The 21,372-nt window shown below is 39.1% G+C and overlaps 1 protein-coding gene across 2 annotated transcripts in view; it reads right to left on the bottom strand.

Moving 5' to 3' along the window:
- Positions 1 to 246: 246 nt before the first annotated feature.
- Positions 247 to 21,372, bottom strand: part of chd8 (chromodomain helicase DNA binding protein 8) — a 39,491-nt gene continuing 18,365 nt past the window's right edge. For both annotated transcript variants that reach the window (XM_066680571.1, XM_066680572.1), the window contains 23 exons: positions 20,926 to 21,085; positions 20,426 to 20,636; positions 19,278 to 19,473; positions 18,513 to 18,683; positions 17,649 to 17,939; positions 16,777 to 16,997; positions 16,001 to 16,203; positions 14,585 to 14,741; positions 14,316 to 14,405; positions 13,614 to 13,717; positions 13,035 to 13,158; positions 12,849 to 12,924; positions 11,755 to 12,020; positions 9,670 to 9,902; positions 9,217 to 9,500; positions 7,736 to 8,108; positions 6,555 to 6,670; positions 6,021 to 6,248; positions 4,171 to 4,266; positions 3,977 to 4,078; positions 3,493 to 3,603; positions 2,195 to 2,299; positions 247 to 1,308 (listed from right to left, as the gene is read on the bottom strand). In XM_066680571.1, the coding sequence (XP_066536668.1) occupies positions 937 to 1,308; positions 2,195 to 2,299; positions 3,493 to 3,603; positions 3,977 to 4,078; positions 4,171 to 4,266; positions 6,021 to 6,248; positions 6,555 to 6,670; positions 7,736 to 8,108; positions 9,217 to 9,500; positions 9,670 to 9,902; positions 11,755 to 12,020; positions 12,849 to 12,924; positions 13,035 to 13,158; positions 13,614 to 13,717; positions 14,316 to 14,405; positions 14,585 to 14,741; positions 16,001 to 16,203; positions 16,777 to 16,997; positions 17,649 to 17,939; positions 18,513 to 18,683; positions 19,278 to 19,473; positions 20,426 to 20,636; positions 20,926 to 21,085 (4,290 nt within the window). In that variant the 3' untranslated portion in view covers positions 247 to 936. The remainder of the gene's footprint in view (positions 1,309 to 2,194; positions 2,300 to 3,492; positions 3,604 to 3,976; positions 4,079 to 4,170; positions 4,267 to 6,020; positions 6,249 to 6,554; positions 6,671 to 7,735; positions 8,109 to 9,216; positions 9,501 to 9,669; positions 9,903 to 11,754; positions 12,021 to 12,848; positions 12,925 to 13,034; positions 13,159 to 13,613; positions 13,718 to 14,315; positions 14,406 to 14,584; positions 14,742 to 16,000; positions 16,204 to 16,776; positions 16,998 to 17,648; positions 17,940 to 18,512; positions 18,684 to 19,277; positions 19,474 to 20,425; positions 20,637 to 20,925; positions 21,086 to 21,372) is intronic.

Genomic DNA, 21,372 nt, shown 5'->3' on the forward strand with positions numbered 1-21,372 from the left:
TGGGTTCTTTCACTCTTTTTTGACTAAATTCGTGAACTTCACCTTTCATTCCTCATCAAAAACAATGGCAAAATGTATCAATGCTGATTTCTGAGTACAAAACAGAATCAGCAGATGTAAGAAAATATATGTGTGCAGATGAGTGATTAAACAATGCTGCTTGTGCAAAACCTGTGTGTAAACTGAATAAATAAGTTAATCTTTCAGTCACCAAAGTAAGACAACGCCTGTTGATTTCATGGTCGATTGTTATTCATGTTTACATCACAGAGACAGCTGGAGTCAAGTCATCAAACAGGAATAAACTCAATTTTTGCATCATTGCAGGCATATTACCAATTCTACACTGAACAATAAACCCATTAGTCTCAGTTTCATTATCTAACACCTTGGGCCTACCCCACACCCTCAACCCTCCCCTCTTATCCCAAAGGAAAAAAAATAGAAAATAAAATATACACCCAATAAATGAAAGCCATGTTCTTCACTTGGTGAACTGGGCATGTGAGTGGCCACAGTTTAGAAGTGATTGAGGTACCACCATGGCTCAGCTCAGGATAGTATATAAATATGTACTCTTCAGCATCAATGTTCAACTCAAAGTCCAAGCCTGAGGTTTCCCAGAGCTACGGAATATGCAGGGAATGCTGAATGACAGTTGGACAGACATGGAGGACATACAATTTAATTTACTGGGCGTGGAAGTATTACACAACGGGCTGAGTGAAAGAGTCGTACAGAGTGGATCATATATCATCAAAACTACTTAAGACAACTTTTGTGAAGACTGAAAAATCCTCCAAAATTCCTCAAAAGCCAAGTTGAAATAAGAATAATTAATAATAATAATAATAAAGTTGTGTTTGTTTATGGGGGTTGATATAATAAAAGAATGTTCTCAGTGGGACTACATCAAAGGAGACGAGAGAGACGTGGTCAATCTTCTGAGCTGGAGGAAGAATCCGAATCTTTAGGTGCCATAATGACATTGTCCAAGATGGCCTCCCTGTCGGAGCTGTCATAGCCCCCCTGTGACAAGCCATCCCCTCCGTCCATGTCCAGAGATCCGGCCTCCATTTTTATGTCGTAGGCTGGTGCCAGGAAGTGGTGAGTGGACGTGAGGTTGCCGGCCTCCAGGTCTTCGTCGTCCATCATGTAAGTGCCATCGGAAACCAGCGTCTCACCCTCTCCTCCCCCTAGGAGAGGGTCTGGCTGAGCTGAAGGGTGGGAGAGGTAATGGTGGCTCTTTTTGGGGAATGGAGCATGCAGGGTTAACAATCTGTGGAAGAAACTTTCTGGCAGGAAGCCCTGAAGATGGATAAAAATACTTGGTTAGAAACAGCGAAACCCGTCAGTTTGATTTCAAACACGGTTTATAGCAGAATAATCAATTTAATGCATACTGTGATTTTTTTTTTGGCATAACTTTATTATTATTTTTCATGATTTCATATAATCATGCATTCACATTTATGTTTCATCGTCCATATGAGTGTTAACCTGATAAGATTACATTTAGCCATATCTTAAATACTATTGAAAATTAAAGTAAAAGTCAAATATGCAAAAGTGGATTTATTTATGACAGGGCAGTAGATACAACCTCAGAACAAAGAAAAGTAACCCAGTGGATGCACTGTCCAAATCACAGATTTCTAAGCAGGAGCATTTTTTCAAATTCCTTTTCTGTGTCTGCCCAAGTATTGAGGCAATTCATGTGCATTTAAGACAGGGAGTGCTGTGGGAGCTCACTGACCGAAATAGGGCAGGTGGGACACAAGCCCTGTAGCTCACCACACTTGTGAGTTTGGTGCAGAGGTCAGCTCAGGAGAGAGGACAAAAGCTGAAAACACACCTTTCACTCAAATTTCTGCTGACAGATGAGGGTTTATCCTCTAAATGTATGTGATTTGAGCCTAATTTAGCTAGAACCAACTGTAGTAAAATCTAATTTATAATGCCTCTGTTTCCACATTTAAAGCTTTGTATAATTTTCAATACAAGACTTAAACGATTTACACACCATTGCATTCTGTTTTTAATTTACATTTTGCTCAGTATCCAATATTCTACATTTAGAAAATCTAGATTGATAAATTTAAGGCAATGTAAATGCAGAAGCAGTACCTATTTGTGGTTAGCTACTAAGGCCTTGGTGACTGAACTAGCATACAGCAGATATGTTGAGACTTACAGAGTGGCGAACAGCTTCTGCCCATTCTGGTGATACGGCATGGTCAGGATTCTCTTCCAGATAATCCTTCAGATCTTGCAGTGCAGGGCCATAGACTCCACCAAACTGCATAAAAAAATCAACAAACCTGAGATTAAGCAAGCAGAGCAATAAAGTAACAGTTCAGGTTTAAGATGTTTTATGCCTATATTTGTTTGGTTGGGTCCCAGAGTGTTACCAACGAAACATGTAAAACAATCATCTGTGATGGCATGGGGGTTAATCAGTGCCCACAGCATGAGTGATCTGCATATATTTAAAGGTCTCATTATAGAAGCACTGACGCTTCAGCTGGTCTTTATTATAAATTTATGTTGGTACAGATGTTTACTTCATCTGTACCAATGAAATGTGAAATAAAAAGCAAAAAATATACAGAAAATTAGGATTTGACTGAAAAATTATGGAACGATTCCAAGGTATATGGCGAGCCGATCGATATATGGTGCTTTTGCTATGGCAGCTCTTCTCTGTTTCCTACTTTTTCCTTATGAACATGAATCATATCTTTCTGTGGATGAGGAATGGCTAACAGCCAGGTCAGGAGTATCCCAAGCATTCTGCAGGGCCTCAGAGCACGGAAGTAACTCCTGGAATGCAGTGCGTGAGGTGACAGTTCACCAGCTGCCATTCTCTTCATCTGTTCTCCAGCTTTCTGGAGCTGCACATTATCCCCTCAGAGGAGGGGAGACCAGACCAGTGGTTGTCGTTGATGGAGTGGTTTGACCCAGTGCAGGAGCCACTATATGGGCTACTGGGACCGCAGGACTTTCACACAGTTTTCCTCCCCTTACATTTTCCTGGAGGAATGTAATTTCATTTCACTGTGTACTGATATATAGTTGAAATGACTACTAAAGTGATTCTGATGAGTTAAAAAAAAAAATATATATATAAAATCAAAGGTAAAACAAACAAATGAGAACTATACACTACAATAGCTTTTTCTCTCTATTTGGTGGATTTATTTATAAAATATTATATAGTTTTATAGAGGGAGGTTTCCAATACTTGGCACATTTATTTTTCAGTAGTTTGAAGGTGGTATGACATCTGTTGTGGATGTTCTTAGAGTTTTTTTGTGCCTTTTATATTGTTCCTATTGATATCTTAATTATATAGTATTGACCAAAATGAATACATTTATTGTGTCAATGTTTACAATTTTTTTTACACAATTGGCATTAAAATGGTGTAAAATGCTTTAAGCAAAGAGTCAGATGAGTTAGTTCATGTGTACAAATGATAAAGACAGTAACCTTCTTGCCAGTTATTAGGTCTATCACTTTAACCCTCTCGCTGCCGGTAAGTGTTGCTCCTTTCTCTATCCTCTTCTTTCTCCTCTTCCTTTTGGTCCTGTTTACAAGAAGCTGCAAGGCATTTATTTAACAGTCAGATGGTTAAAATACATATTGGCTGGGGGCTAATCAGACAAGACAAGAAAGTTAACAATCAAGAACTAACCAACCTCCAGTATTTGATACAAAAATCATTGTGTTTTCAAAGCAACTGTATTATCTGCATTATAACAAAGTATGTTGTTATGAAACGAGTGCAACAATACGCTTTTCTGATTATAATACAGTGTCAGCACTCACTGTCTGCATATTTCTTTAGAAATAGAGCATATTTAAGTTTAGTGCAGTACAATATGCATCAAGTATATTTTAGATTTAGATTTTATTTACTATTTTTAAATAAAACTGTAAATTTAAACCGATTATTTTAAAATAAATATCTCACCTCTAGCATATCACCTTCCACCTCATAGTCTGGGTTTTCTTTCAGCCAGTTGGGTAGGTCCCTTTTACGAGGAATATGAAGCATTCCCCCTGAATCTGTCAACTAAAAAAAACAAGTCATGTGAAGACTAACAGCACAGGCGTTTTGTGACAGTGGAATTTAAAAAGGAATGGAAAATGCTGGCTCATTGGTACCTCGACATCTTTGCGCTTTCGTCGACCACTAGCCTCTCCTACTGACCCATTAGGCATGAGAGCTTGTTTGGAGAATGTCAGTTTTAGCCCTTCCTCCTTAAAGTTAAATTAGGTGAAGATGAAATTAGCATCGCTGGAAAATACTTAGGCAACTCTGATATATGTATTAAACGTGGTACGTGTTTAAAATGCAGTCAGCAGAAGAACCTTAGAGTAAGCTGGTATACAGATTGCATCTGTACATACACCCATAATGGCCCCGATTCTTCAAAGTTGCACAGAATCAAGTAGATTGATTTGATTGCAGATCTGACTGTCCTGAAGAAATACAAACTAAAGTTCTACACTGAGTGTTGGGCACCTGTTTCTCTGCATATGTTATGCCCATTTCTTCAATGATCATGACTCCCCCCACATGATGGTGATGTGTTAGTGCGTGTTGTGCTGATACAAGTGGATAAGAGACAGCAATGCTGCTTGGGTTTTAAAACCCCTGAGCAAAACCAAAAATATGCAGACTTTACAGGTGGACTAATGAGGTAGGTGCATCTAAACAAGCGGACAGTCAGGAAACTGATGGAGAATTCACTTATTCATAGATTAGGCATGGGACATTTCCCCAGAGGCAAAAATATACAGACATGTGACTGTAATAAACAAATAATATAGAAAACATGTGGCTGTAATAATCAAATAATATAAAGACATGAGAATTATTTTAAACAAATGAGTTTTATGGCAAAAAATATTAAAATGGTCAAAGGGATACTTGAGATTAAAACTCAGGCCTGAACTCTGTGGGGGAAAAAAGGAGAATGGTAGCATGAGATTGTCTGGTACAGTGTGAAATACGACTTCCTTAGAAGGCAAAGATACTTTTTAATTGGGCTCCTATGATATACTGCATCCTTGAGGAGATAAGGGTACCATTTTGTATCCTATGAAATGCAACCTATTAGGAGGGGCGAGATGACCTCACCCCAAAAAAAGTGTATGTAAACTGTGGTTTTGTGTGTGTCTTGGTGTGAGTGAGCCTTTGGGTGGCCTTCTGAGACTGCTCCCCAATATTTTAAGAAATTAAAGAGCCTGATCTTCCAAGAAGTCGTCTTCGTCTTTCAAGTATTTTTAAAAGAACTAGAAACTTTTATTTGAACTTATTCTTTCAAGTATTATAGTTAGATTAGATATAAGATTAACACGTCATGAGAACGACAAAACACAGGGTTTAAAACCACTAGCAGCACCGTTGTGTCTGATCCACTCATACCTGCACAACGCACGCTATCACCACCACAATGTCAGTGTCACTGCAGCACTGAAAATGATCCACCACATCATATACCTGCTCTGTTGTAGCCCTTGTGGGGGGTGAAATTTGGATTTAAAAAAACTAAAAAAAAACTAAAGTGCTCCTGTATGGTCAGTGGATTTGACAAAATGGACAGTGAACATATAAACAAGGTAGGTGCTCCTAATCGAATGATCATTCATAGTAGTTTCATCTGTACACATGATATACATGTAGTTCATGCAGGTGTTTGGGTAAAGATCCAATAAAAATTAATTATACAGCGCCAATGGAAGTCCTAATTGGCAACGTTCATAATTTGTGTCTTGATTATTTACATTTCTGGTTCAAATATTTCCTTCTAACAAACTGGGGTTTGAGTGTACACATTTTTGCTATCCATATTTTAAACCTTGCAGTTCCCTACAAATAGAAAACTACTTTTGAAATTTTGGGTACTAATCATTTTTTGGATTTGTCCAGACTGTCAGATTATATGCAACTTTGATGAACATAGGCCAATGCATCTATATCAAATAACAAAGTCTATTCTCATCCTCACTTTCAAGAGTTTTACAGTGAACTCAGACTCCTGTCCATCCGTAGCCTCTCCAGAGAGGGCACTGTTGCCTCTGCGTGATACACGGGTGTATCCCAGGTCATCCCCGAGTCCATGCTCATCAGAGGTCATAGGGTGTGGAGGGTCTGAGGTGTATCGCCGTCCCGACTGCCAGTGTCCCGTCAGAACCAGAGTACAGAGGTTATCTATTCGGTTGATCAATATGCGATCCTGAAATGGGAAAGTGTGTTTGTAAATAACAGGATCTAGAACAAACAAACTCCACTGTGGGTGTTTGTGCTCTGTTCTAAAAAGTCCATGACTCCTGTATTGATTAAAACCAATATTTTAGTGGTGGATCTAAATATGTTCAGAAGACACGTTCCATCATATCCTTCAATTGGGAGCTAAGACGTGAGGAAAAGTGGCAAGAAAGAAATAATGATGAACATTTGAAGACCCCACTCTTTGTTCACCAGCTTATTGAACAACTTTTCCACAAAAGAAGAAATAATTTGGAACCCAAAACACCTTTACCTTGGGCCAGTCAACTCTGTGAGAGTCATTGAGGGACTCTGCTGGGGTGCCATCTTGAGAATGTGTGAATGAGAGGGTGCTGTTCTCTTCATCCACATCGCACATCTTTACAACAGCTGCAATGAGGTCAGAGAAATCAAGACAATGAGTATCTGAGAGCTCTCACCACATCTCACAGAACGTTCAGCACACAGTCGTCAGCAAAAGGTTGATTTTCTTACGCATCCTAAGAGAAAACACTTTTACAAGAGAGAGACTGCGTGCGTTTCAGAATAACATATAGGGGAGAAAAATAAATAAATAAAATAAATATAAAAACATGCTACAGCTGGGGTGCAATATAGCATTTTTTCCTCAATTATGTTAAACCATTAAATAATAGGAGTGGTGCACTAACATTAGGAAAAATAGTTAGATAGGTCAGTGTTTCCTATAGAATTTTTTTTGCAGTGGTGGCAAGCACCCCCAACCTCTTCTTTTTTCTATTTTATAATTATGTTATTAATTATGTGCCAAAACAAAAGTAACATTCTAAATGTTTTCAACTGTAAAACCTATCTAACTTAACGTTAGCGAGTTAAATCTACCTTCCGTTCTTTCCTCTCCTCCATTTCCCTCTCTCACTTATCAGGTGTGTGGAGATAGCAGTAGGCTATCCCTTCAAAACACAGTACTAACAAATTATATCTCAAAGCAGAGCTTTAAGATCCTAGTTTTTCAGCACTGACTTGTTGCTTTTAGCGCTGTTGCTAACAAACAAACCTCTGTAGGAGGGACTCAAGCACTAAATGATGGACAGCTGATTGGCTTAATAAAAGTGACAACTAGTGAGAAGCTCATTCTAGATTTAGGAGCCGTGGGGTATCCGTCCCTCTCTCTGGCTAAGGGACAGCTAAGGGAGAGCTTCTAATTTTCTCAAAAAAAAAAATCGTCTCAGTCTCACCTCAAAAAAAAAAAAAAAAAAAAAAGTCAAAACAGAACACGGCTTTTAGTGTCCAAATACGGGACGGACTATTCTACTGCTGTGTGTTGCCATTGGTTACATTGCAGTTGCACATACTCTTAATTTGTAATTATGTCATTATTAGAGAAAGGGAACAAAAAAAGGTGAGACCAAATCTAAAATAAATAATTAATAGCAATTATTTAAAAAAATAAAAATAAATGTACTATGAGCTCACTTGGTTCCCTCTCTGCATCACTGTCCCCACTTTCATCAGAGCTGGCCGAATGATGCGAAGTTGTTGATGAGTCCGAGTCTGAATCAGAATCGGAGTCTGATGGTTCTCCTCCAGGAGTCTCTCCTTCTTTCTTTACTCTTCCTTTAGACCCCCTGCTCCTGTTCTTCTTCCAGCCCCAGTCAAACTGCCCCCTGCCCTTCCCCTCAGAGAAGGGGTGTTGCATGGCAGGAGAGTCTGACTGACAAAGGACCTCCATGCCCAGCAGCCTGGCCTCTTCATCTAACCTCTCGTCTTTGATGCTGATCTTCTCTGTTGCTTGCCTGTGCATCTGCATCTGCACAGGAGGGGCAGCCTGCTGGTTCTGGAGATAGTCCTGAGAAAAATATTTATTATTATTTTTTTAAATATATGTTTCACCATTCTCTCTTGAAAGATTCTGAATTGAATCAATTTGTGTAAAAAATGCCCAGTGCTCTGAATAGCTTAAAAATCTTGCCTTGCATGGCCAACAAGAACTAAAAAACAAAGCAGAATATCTTGCCAAATTGGTGCCTCTTTTCTGGGCAAGAACACTACGTTATATTTCAGAATAAATTGAGCACAGTCGATGACACCAGAAGCTGGGTACAGTGCTAGATAAATGTTTGTGAATGTCATGTTGTGGTGGTGTATATTGAAATTATAGCGAGGCACAATGCCAAATGCCGCATATTTTCCTGGGAAGTCCATGGTTATTTCAGCAATAAAAAGCCAGGCCTGAATCTACATGTCCTACAACAGTGTGTTTTCATAGACTGAATGCATGTGCTTCTCCTGCCCGCTGTCAGACCAGATCCAGTGTTACGCACTATGTACAAACTTCTGTAAATATTATGTTCTTGTTTTTGTGCATTAACATGGAATTTCTAATAAATTATAACCAAGAAACGTGGTGCCGAAGTGTGATATGTAAACATGATCATTACATATTTGGCATGTCATTTGACAGGCATTGTTCACCGCTGTGATCTTTTCAAGTTTTGAAGAGGGCTTTGCAGAGGTACAACATTAGTCTAGGGATATTTTGTATTAACTTGTAAAATTGTGGTGTCACTATTTCAACATTTTCTCCACTAAAAATGCATATGAAGACTTTGTAGAGATGAGGCACCACAACAACCACTGCTCAGTGGAATCTGCAAATCATGACACACTGAAAATAAAAAATGGCCTGAATGAAATAAATAAATAAATAGCCCTGAATTAACGATTGCCTAGAGCAGGGGTGTCAAACCAAATCCACCGAGGGCCATGTGGGTGCAGGTGTTCTTTTCAACTACGCAAAAGCCCCACACTACTGAAAGTCAAGATCTATTGATTAGATCCAATAAAAACAGGTGGAATGAGCTGTGGCTTCTGCATGGTTGGAAAGAAAACCTGCACCCACGCGGCCCTCCGTGGATCTGGTTTGACACCTGTGGCCTAGAGACTCCAACCCTTACCTGCCGAGCCTGGCTAAAGGAGAACTGTGGGTCAGAGAAGATGGAGGTCTCAGTGCGGCTCAAACCATGGCGGGCGGCTCCTACGAGCAACTCATGATCATGCCTGGGGATGCTCCACCACTTGGGAAGGTCAGAGCTGAGGGGTGCAAGGGCGAGGTGCTCCTCCAGGGAGGGGTGAGGAAGCACACGCTCTCTCAGACGACACAACAAACCAATCCTGTACAGTGTGCGGGAGGCTCGCTCCTCTGTGATGGGTGCTAGAGACTGAGAGAAATCTTGAGATTCTGTTTAAAAAAAGATCAGAATTAAAATGTAAGATGTATATTTGTATAGCATGCCACTTGGAACAAATCACTGCTTATTTATTTAGAATGTAATTGTGTACCATTTGTTAAATATACCCCCCACAAAAAAAAAAAAATTAATTAAAATAACAATAAAAACATTACAAACCTTCTCCACGAGCCGGCCGCAAGCGACACACCCTCCGGCACATGGCCACAAAGCTGCGGAAGTATCGAGTCAGACTCTCGTCAGTTTTTTTGTCCAGCCGTGCAAATGTGCGGAAATTACTCCAATCTAATTTGGTCTCCTCACTCGCTTGAGCTGCCACCTCGCCCTTTATTCGCTCTACACCAAATGTGGAAACCACACGATAAAAGTCACACTCTTCTCTGCGAGTCCACCTGAAACACAAGTAAACAAATAAAAACACAGCAAATAAAACAACGAAACAGTTATTTTACAGAGGAAGCAATGCAACATCATGAATTTTAATGAAGACCATGTATGAAGCATTTGGTGAAAGTCATTTTGAAACAACTTTTAATACTTCTAAAAAGGTGCAACCTCATTTTACCCGTATTTCAGTCCTTAGCATGACTTACAAACCAAGCAGCCTGATGCAGCCAAATAAGTCAAATCGGTAAAGTGAAAGAAATCCAAAATTAATGAATGTATTATTTAAAGTGATAAATAATATAATGAAAAGCATAGATATAATGAGACTTGCACTTTCCAAAAGTAATACACAGTGCTTGAAAGACTGAAAATGTGTAGGTTTGTGTGGGGCCCACATTTCTGAGAATGTGACAGAAGCAATGGAGAGAGATGGACGAGGAAAGTTAGTTAGAGAAAAGAGTGAGGCATGAGAGAGTCTGAGAAGAGGATGGAGAGTAGAAAAGACACTGTTCAGGCACAGACTTAGAAAGCAGAATAATCAAGTCTCATTGAAATGAATGGGAGAAAACCGCTGATACAGAATGTATTAAAAAAATAAAAAATAAATAAAATAAAAAAATCATAATAATAATGCCCAAATCTCAGGAAATATTTCCCACATTGCTTTACTAATGATATTTGTGTAAGGTGATTTTTGTTATTGAATTTGATGCAAAAGCCGTGTAGATTAAACTGGAACTGTGTGTGTGATCGGAGTTTTTAAACTCAAAACATTTTGGAAATGCCTCTGCTCACATGTCAAAAAATTACATTGTATTTTATGGAGCAGATTAAACTGCCTAGTGCAGAACAAATGTTTTTAACTCAAAAATTCTAGGCTAGGTGAAACCAATTCCAATTACAGGACTAAGCTTCCTGGTGAATGTATTTTATTAGAAGAAAATATGCTGAATGAAAACTGGAAGTCAGACTTAGCTTACAGTTCAATCTAGAGGTAGGGCTGGACAATAATTCAACATCAATATATATTGCAATATTAAACGTTTCAATAATGATATTTTTCAACATATTTTTATTTAAATATATTTTCTTTACAGTGTCGATCACTGAGTGATTCATTACAGGGCTCTGTCTTCAGTTTACTGCACTCAAATTTAATTTTAAAATTTAAAATACTTAATATAAAAAATATGAATACTGACAAAGTCAAGAGGTTTATGCTTGACAGTGATGTCAAGTATGGTTTTTTTGCAGATTTCTGTAGCTTTTATATTGTTCATATCATATCGACCAAAATGAAGAAATATATTGTGATACAAAATTTTGGCCATATTGACCAGCCCTAGCCAGAGGGGATTATAACATCGCCCACTTCTAGCATTTTCCTATTCAAACGAATGAAGGAAAACTGAATGAGTGATAAAATGAGCCTGAGGAATGCGACTGGTCTGAAACTTGATATACCCAGATCTGACCATGTGAATTTGTGATGGCCACATTTGACCAAATGAGATCAGCTTGAAATTTTGGTCAAAACTTTATTTGGACACACAGTTGGTGTATTGTGAAGAAATGCCTATTTATTATATTAAATTATTGAAAATTACTTCAAGCAATACAAAATGAGGTACCACGACCCTGTACCGCGAAATGGATTAAGCGGCAAAGATGATGATGATGATAAAATGATGTAATAAGTAGTATGAGGAACAAAAATTTACTGATGTGGAGAAATATGAGGAATTATAGTACATTTCTTTTCAAGGACAGGCAACACTCCACACTCCTTTTATCAATGGAATATACCTTTTTGAGTGTGAGACAAGAGCGATTACTAAGGACTTTGGGAGGACAAACCTTTGCTGTCGTTCCTGTCGGGCAATCTCTTTTAGCTTTGTAGCCTGCTCACAACGACGGCGGCGGCGGTCCCCTTTCTCGGCTGCTTCAATCTTGAGCTGCTCTCGTCTGTAGCTACGCTGGTATGCTGTGATTAGGCGTCGTAGTCGTGCTGTGAGGCTTGAGCTTGTAGGCCAATAACTGGTCAAATTAGAGGACTGCATCTCATTGGGCAGAGGATTGGCCTGATCATCCACACAAATCTCTTCTGCATTCCTGGAATCAGCCTGGGAGCCAAAAAATGCATGCAACGTGTGTTAGAAATGCAGAGACCTTTAAGATTTTATGACTTAAGACTAGCTGATTCAAAATATTTGTCTTCGCCGTCTTTGTTTAACTCCTGACTATATCACCCAAAAGCATCATATTTTTAGTCTGTGAAACGACAGCATTTCAACGAAATATACAAAACACACCCTGGTGGTGGCGCCAGCCCTTCACACACACATTCCCTAACACCTACGGACACACTTGAGTCACCAATCCACCTACAAATGTGTGTTTATTGGACTGTGGGAGGAAATCCAGGGGAAACCCACACAGACACGGGGAGAACACACCAAACTCCTCACAGATAGTCACCTGGAGCAAGACTTGAACTCACAACCTCCAGGTCCCTAGAGCTGTGTGACTGCGACGTTACCTGCTGTTACCTTAATTAAAAATTAATTTCGAGATGGTCTGGCCGTTTGTTTGGGGGCATTGTATTGTTGACAGTTGCATTGTCTCCACATATTCAGTTTCTTTACTGACATTAGTTATTGTTTGTATAAATGTTGTTTGCATATTATCAAACAATCTGCACATGAATAATTAAGGTCTTTTTGAGTTGTTTAATAAATTTGTGTCTGAGAACCTCCATCCCAAGAAAAAAATATATAATACAAATAAATAAATACATAAATAAAGATTCTTCAATGTGTGTATATATGCATGGGATTTATATTAAAACTACTGGGAAATCAAAAAGCACCCTCCCTCATTTATAGGTGTTAGTTCTGGTCCCCTTTTAGTTCACTGTTTAGTATCTATGCAAATATAACCCTGACTCTCACCTCTGAAAACATGTCTTTACCAAGCCTCATCATAGGTTTGAATTCTGGGTCCTCTGTGAATTTGTCATAGTCCCCTCTGCCAAATAAAAGAAACATTTAGTGAATTTGGAAAGCAGGTTCATTGACAGAGAATAAAAAGTAAAAAAAAAAAAAAAAAAGTGGGTACAACTGTGATGTGCAGCTTACCCATCTCCCATTTCTGGATCTGCAGAGTGCTGTTCAGCGTTTATGTCCTGATCATTAGGACGGCCACATCTCTCAAGGAAACACAAACAGGGATCGGCTCGCATGGTTGTGTACATCTCATAACCTAATAAATGGAAAGAGGATGATCTGGTACACTCTAATATGGCACATCTTAAAAGAGTCTTGACATGGGACTAGAAAATTAGGAATCAAGCCCAAAAACACTTCGTAATGTAGCAGTGCATTTAACCTTTATTATTCTGTTTAAAGTGTGATGGTGTTATAATACAAACTGTTGCTATGCTTACCACACCCGTATGAATCTACATTTCTACTGCTTGAAAATGTCCATCGCATTTTTCTTTGAGCCTAATATTCTTGCCTATATTTACATTAGTAAACAATCTAACATGTAAGTATTGTAGCATGGTACACCAAAAATAAACTTCGGGAAGCTGTGAAAAAAAGTAAATAAACCCAATGCAATGTGTAAATCATGTAAAACCCTAATAGTTTAAGGAAATGGAGCTGTACATCCTGTTTTTCCAAATAAAGGGGGGGGGGGGGGCTTGGACTAACCATGCTTGTAGACCCCAATAAGTAAGCAACGGTCAGCTTCTGCATTCCACCATGCTGACGGAACATCCTGCTGTTCCATTTCGGGTAACCAGATGTCAATATCCCTGCACAACACAAAGTCAAAGAGATGCATATTAAAAAAAAAATACATCTGCAGGAACGTCTTTCAATCACAGTCTTCGCATTCATCGAGTCAATCTCATAATCAGTTCAGAAGCACAGATATCAAACATGAAGCCAGAAGATAAAATTAATGACAGCTGGAGTAACCAGGTGGTACATATACCGGCAGCAATTTAACAGTCAGGTCTTAAAGTTGATGCTGGAAGCTGGAAACAAGGGCAAGTGTAGAAATCTGAGCCACTTAGACCTCAAGCATGTCACCAATTGTAAACATATGAGATTACTTTGGAAGCACTTCTGTATTTTATGTAGACATCATGGACAATCTGTGTATAGACCTTAAGAAAGTGCACGCAAGACAAATTAAGAATATCTTAGCTTTAAAAGCCTTCTGCAAAGAAGAGTAGGGAAAAATTCCAAGTAAGAGAGTTGAAAGATATTTCAAGTGTTTGCAAGCTCTGATATCTAACAAAGAGGCTGTAAGCACTGATTCTAAGTTGTCCAGGGATGACTTTTTTGTATTTTATACATTAGAATAAGTAAAAAAATATAGCACATTTAAATATATTTCTAACAGACCTGGCATTGACTCCTCTCAGCACAGCATCCGCATGTTCCCCAATAACTTCTTGTTTTAGATAGTAGAGCATACGTACTCTCAGTAATACCCTGAGAAAGATGGAGAGAGTGAGAGGGAAAAAATAGACATGAATAAATAAATAAAATGGAGAGGACAAAAAGAGGGAGAGAAGAAAAGCAGACAGATTGAGAGGCATAAAAATAAAAAGTAAAAGTTAATTTTCATGCTAATATTTATGGACAGCAACAAGCATTAAATATGCACATACTTGTTGCACTGGTGTTTGAGGTGTTTGCGGTAACTGTCATCCAGCAAGAGCGTGTCAGGGTTGTACTTGCGAATCCACTCCACCTTCTGTATGTCAAAAGAGCTCTGAGCCTTGACTCTCTTCCCCTTCCTTCCTCGAGGCACCGGAATGGACAAACCTGTGAACAAGGGGTAATGCTATATCAGTGGTCCTCTATAGACAGATTCCAGTGAGTGTCCAACCCTAAATGCAATTAATTGCAGAACTGTAAGTAAATATCCAAAAATGTATTGGTAAATAGAAAGATTTTTCATTTACATAGGTCAAGGTTCCATGCTGTAACATTAAAATGCAAATAAACAAATACATCTCAGAAGCGGTCGACAGTTCCTGTGTATTTCATATACATTGCATCATTCATATATACAGTATACTGCCAAAGTATTTGCTTGATATGAACGAGTGACAGCTCATTCTTAAGCCATGGGGTTTAATATGATGTTGGCCCACCCTTTGCAGCTATAAACAGCTTCAAATCTTCTGAGAAAGCTTTAGGAGTGGGTTTATGGGAATTTTTGACCATTCTTCCAGAAGGTCATTTGTGAGGTCAGACACTGATGTTGGATGAGAAGGCCTGGCTCATAGACAAAGATATTCTATTGGGTTGAGGTCAGGTCAGTCAAGTTCTTCCACACCAAATTCGATCTTCCATGTCTTTATGGACCTTGCTTTGTGCACTGGTGCACATTCATGTTGGAACAGGACGGGTCCATCCACAAACTGTTCCCACAAAGGTGGGCGCATGAATTATCCAAAATCTCTTTAAATTTCACATATTGAGGTAAGGCTTGGCTGCAGCTGCTTGGCCATGGAAACCCATTCAATGAAGTTCTCTATGAACTGTTCTTATACCAATCTGAAGGCCACATGAAGTTTGGAGATCTGTAGCAATTGACTCTGCAGACAGTTGGCAACCTCTTTGCACTATGCCCCTCAGCATACGCTGACTCCGTTCTGTCATTTTATGTGGCCTACCACTTCGTGGCTGAGTTGCTGTTGTTCCCAATTGCTTCCACTTTGTTTTAAAACCACTGAGAGTTGACTGTGGAATATATAGTAGCAAGGACATTTTATGAGTGGACTGATTGCAAAGGTGGCATTCTATCACGATAGCATGCTGGAATTCACTGAGCTCCTGAAAGCGACCCATTCTTACACAAATGTTTGTAGAGGCAGTCTGCATGACTAGGTGCTTGGTTTTACACACCTGTGGCCATGGAAGTGATAAGAACACCTACATTCAATAGGATGGGTGAGTGAATATGTTTCGCATTGTGGTGTATATCTGCATGAGGAATGTCAATGATTAGAGACTGAGGCAGAATAGTTTGAAACATCCATAAACATGCAGGGAGTTAAAAGCCAGAGAACGCTTACCAGAGTGGTTTAAGAGAGTGTGTGGTTCTTGGCCATTCTCTGGTGGAGTTATGAGCTCCCAGATGAAGCTCTTTATGTTCTCATCTCCTCTGTAATGCAGGAGACAGAATACCAGGATGACCCTGCAGATGGTCTCCACATCTTTCTCCCCGAGGCGTCGTTTACACCGAGCATGACGAAGGATGTCCCTCCAGCGCCCCCAACTGGAGAAACAAGGAAATTATTGTCAGTGTTGCAAATAACGTTAAATAAACAGAAAATTAACCAAACTATTAATGTGAAACCGTGTTCAATGGAAACAACAAATTCAAATGGTTATACTGCTAGTGCAGTGCAGTTTAGTGCAATTTATTTTTTTTTTAAGTTACAATAAATTAAATGATCCCTTTCAGTTGTTCACTTGGCACAGCATGTACTGTATGGGATAACATGCCCTTGCCTGTCTGACTGAATACACTTCATATTTGTTCACGTCTTCAAGCAGATGACGCAAAGTGACAAGTGCAGGTAGGTCTGTCACCCAACTTATTACCCCTCATTACCACCGTCTCTCCTCATTTTTTAGGTTCTACATTTTGTTAAGAACACTTCATACATTCTCTGTAAATCTAGCTAGCTAGAACAATTCTTTTAGAAAAGAACCTTCAAATAACTCATTGTTCCAATAGTCTCACTGTCAAGTTGGCTTTGGTGGGTTGATGCTGAAAAACCTTAAGTTTCAATGTTCACTGGTCATTACTGTAGTCACAATTTCAGGCTACTCTAACATTACATACCCATATATCAACAAGTTCTTCTCCACTCTGAAGCAGTCAGTGCGACCATAGCCTCCTCCAGACTGGCGCTCAGAGCGGCGGGAAGCTCGTGCCTGTCGGGAGTTATGTGGCGGATACTCATCATCACTGTCCAGATCAGAGAGTTCACCGCCTTCTCCACGCAGAGAGGAGAACTGCCGAGTCTGCTTCCGAACTCGAGGTGTATCTATCACCAGGGTGTTCTACGGGGGAAAACAGAGAGTGGGAAGAAAAGGGGAAAGTAAGAGCAAGCCATCAATAAGGGATGCAATTTAATAAGATTTGGATGATCTAAGCAGAACTGATCAAGGCATTGACCAATTAATTTTTTCATTACTTTCTTTAATCTGTGTTTTGAAAATGCTAAATGTTCTTCAGGGTTTCGATTATTCATGGAAAATAAATTAATATTTCATTCAAAATACTGAATTCAAAAGCTTTTCGGGGGCTGTTCTCTATATTTGCTCTTAGCATGCAATCTGCAATCAAATTTGTTGATTTTATTTTTCACAACCAGGCTGCTCATTGCCTTTCAAAAAGCCATTTTCAAGTAAACCCTAGGTAATGAATTCTTTTCACTCAAACATACTGGGACATAAAACGTAGTTTCTAAGACAGGAATTAAGGCTTATCCTGGACTATGTCCTCCTTTCAATGGAAAACCCCAATTTAAAATATGGGAAACCACCCCTACATGTTTCTTATGTGAAGCACTATATTTAGTTAAACATGAGTGGTTGTTATACTACAGTTCCATAGGGCATTTTGTATCAAAGGAGAAAAGGGGAGGAAAGGAGAAGGGAAGGGGGAAAAAAAAAAAAAAAAAAAAACACCACACACACCAAGGAACCTACCTTCCTGTTTATACTGTCCAGATCAATGTCTGCTTTCTTGGCCCACTTCTGCCAAAATTCAGGGTCATCCAGTGCTATGTCAGTCCTGTTTTCGGATGCCACAAAGCTGGCCTTGGAAAATGTGGACCCCTTGCCTTCACTCTCAATGGTGATGGTGGTGGCTCTCCTCTGGAGAATCTGATCAATGTCCTCCTCACAGAAACGGCTGCCCTCGTCGTTCTCGTCCATGATCGCTGCATATGCTCCTTTCCGTAGCAAATCTTCAATTTCCTTCTTTGAGAACTGCTGAATCTGGAGAAAACATTTAAAAAGTCATTTGTTACTTTATATGTCATTTTTGCTATTCCTATATGCATGTTTTCACATAATGAATAATTAATGTGTGTGCACTTTTTACTAGTGTCTACTGAAGTATTCATGGTTTTATATTTCAATGTAAACACAGCGTTAAGTTCAGAAGGTAGGTTTCTTTTCATTTATGCTGAAATATGTATTAAATATCATGGCAAATTCTGTCTTTGTCTTCCTCTCATACGAGAGCACACACACCTGCCTAGTTTTTATGTTTAAGCCATGAGCGGTGCTGTAGCATTAATTTCCTACAATGAAGCAACTTAAGACATTCAAATTCAAAATCACAAAAAATCCACTGATTTAAAATGGGGAAAAAACAAACCAAAACTCGCTCACTCCTAAAAATAACTAAACTATTAGCATTATAACTTTATTGTTGTGATTATAAATCATTAAACAACCAATATAATTATAATTCCATACGTATTTAACATTTAAATATCCAAAATTAAAATCTTCAGTCTTAAGGAACAATGCGTTGTATAGGTGCCACATATGCAGCAGTCTTACCCCATTAACATTACTGTCTTTGCTACCACTCATGCTCTGAAGCACAGCTTTATCCAGCCCCAGTTTCAGACTGGCTTTATCCAACATCTCCCTTTCATAGGAGTTTCTGGTGATCAGACGATACACTTTCACTGCCTTAGACTGGCCAATACGATGACAACGTGCTTGGGCCTGCAAGAAGAAAAAACAGAAGATTAAAAAGGCACAGCAAATTCTTTACACATATCCATATTCATGACAGTAGGGACAGATCAGAATATTTAAGAAGACTGGCAAAAAGCAGGCTTAAACAATAAAATTCAAAATCAGTAAAGGGTCAGGTAATAGTTTTATTCTATTTAGGTTCCATGTAGTTTTAGTGCGCACACAAAAAAAGACCAGAAAAATATTTGCAATATAAGTCACAGAAAAAAAAAAGAGCTTAATTAATTAATCACAAATGGAAGCAGAGAACCTAGTCTTCATAAAATACACAAGGTATTAAAGTGTGGTCAGACTAGTAACGCTGCTCAAAGTGGTAAAAACGTTATATTGAAAACGTTTACTTGCAAATTACAATCCACTTCACCCATTATGGATTTGTTGTTTGGCTCTCAGTTTTGAGCACTGCAGTTTGTCTGCCTGTATCTGGTATGTTGCAGAGTCTTTTTTCAGTGTATTTTTGCCTAATATAACTGTAGTCCCCAGGTGTATGTGTAAGACAAACAGGTCCCATAGGAAGATTGAACTTACTTCGTAAGTGACCAAATATGAGAAGAGTCTCACCTGAAGGTCGTTCTGTGGGTTCCAGTCAGAGTCGAATATGACACAGGTGTCAGCAGCGGTCAGATTAATGCCCAGGCCTCCAGCACGGGTACACAGCAAGAAGACGAAGCGGTCAGAGTCCAACTTACTGAAACGATCAATGGCTGCTTGTCGAAGATTTCCCCTTACCCGACCATCAATGCGTTCATACAGGTATCTGTGAGGGATAATAGGAACAGCCTTGAAAACACTATACTTAAATGACATTCAGTTGTTTTGCACATCTTGCATATAATTCAACATTTCTTTACCTATATTTATCATTGTGCCTATTTTTTTGGTACATTGTTTGTCAGAGGGAACACCCCCCTCCTCCTCCCCCACAATGCAAAGTGACAGCTTCATAGCAGATGTGCCAAACAATTAAAAATATATATATAAGTCACTAGTTTAAATTTTAGTATTTTCTTGTTATTTTTGGGGGGGATAAATACATGGGCAGTATGGTGTGCATGGCAAACTGACAAAAGGAAACCATTCTTTTTAGTTTGTAACATTTCAAAGTAGTTTTGATGATATTTGAATTGGAATCTCTTAATTTAAAAGTTTCAGGGAGAGAGTCAATATCAACCAAAACGAAGCTCAGACAAGCTTTAACTGAGAGCTCATAGCTCTGTTGATAAAACATCTCCCTATTCCTGCTAGTGTTCTCTATGTCTGTGTGGGTTTCCTCCAGGTGCTCTGGTTTCCTCCCACAGTCCAAAAAACACACGTTGGCAGGTGGATTGGCGACTCAAAAGTGTCCGTAGGTGTGAGTGCATGTTGCCCTGTGAAGGACTGGTACCCACTCGAGCGTGTGTTTCCAACTTGCGCCCAATAATTGAAATGAAGAGGGAAAAAAAAAAAAAAAAAAAAAAAAAAAAAAAAAAAAAAAAAAATTATATATATATTCCTGCTACGTGTATAGATTAAGCCAGGCATGAGGAAAAGGTGCCAAACTTCTTGCAGTAGGTGTGTGTATGTGTGAGAGAAATATGGGAGGAAGTTGTGGCGAAATTTGGCAAAATGATTAATTTGCTTTAAAAAAACAAGTTTGAAATTTTTGGACTAATCATATGCTTCAGCATTGACAGCACTGCTTCAATGCTTTTGTTGGGTTCTTTCCTTACCTTTTGTGAATGAGGTAGTCTTCCAGGATGTCGAGGCAGCGCACCATCTGAGAGAAGATAAGAACTTTGTGTCCACCAGCTTTGAGGCGAGGCAGCAGCTTATCAAGTAGTACCAGTTTCCCAGCAGAGCGCACCAAAGCCTGGAGATGAAAATCTGGAGGAGTTGGGTCATATTTCTCCCTCATCTCAGCTACAATCTTCTCTTCTGCCCCTAAAATCAATGCATAAAGAATTCAAATTTCATGAATTCAATGTCAAATTAATAGATCATATAAAATAATTGTTAAAAAACAAATTACAATATTTGGTTCTTACCACCATTTTAATTAATCCCAGGACAGTACGTTTATTCATAATTCATCATTTCACTTGAAACACACCACCTGAATGACTTTGTTTACATCTCAATAATGAAAATGCCTTTAAAGCTGGTTCTGATAGGTTCTCTACAAACCACTTTGTTTTTAGACCAACTAGAAAAGCAGAATAAGGTTAGAGACCTGTGATTAAATAAGGGTGATTGCAGCACTTGCGAAGCTCCATCATGGTGTTCAAGAGATTGGGAACATTGCTGTTGGAACTGGCTCCCAGACTCAGGAAGCTGAAGTTGCGCTCCAGAATAGCACGGTAGTATTTCTTCTGCACATCAGTCAGCTCCACCTTCAAGAAACATGCAGAAATGACAGCCTTTCTGTGTTTATATTCTCAGTGTTAAATTACTGTAAACAACACAAAGCAGTCCAATATAATTAAGATAGTATCCCATTTGAACTGGACTAGGCTGAACAGAAACTTTTGTATCCCACTTTCACCCTGTTCAACAATGGTCAGGAGCCCCATAGGACCATCACGGAGCAGGTATGATTTGGGTAGTGGGTAGATCTGGTGATGGCATGTTAGTGTGTGTTGTGCTGGTATGAGAGGAACAGCAATGCAGCAGGCTGAGC

This window comes from Hoplias malabaricus, chromosome 9 (genome assembly GCF_029633855.1).
Source record: "Hoplias malabaricus isolate fHopMal1 chromosome 9, fHopMal1.hap1, whole genome shotgun sequence".
NCBI lineage: Eukaryota > Metazoa > Chordata > Actinopteri > Characiformes > Erythrinidae > Hoplias > Hoplias malabaricus.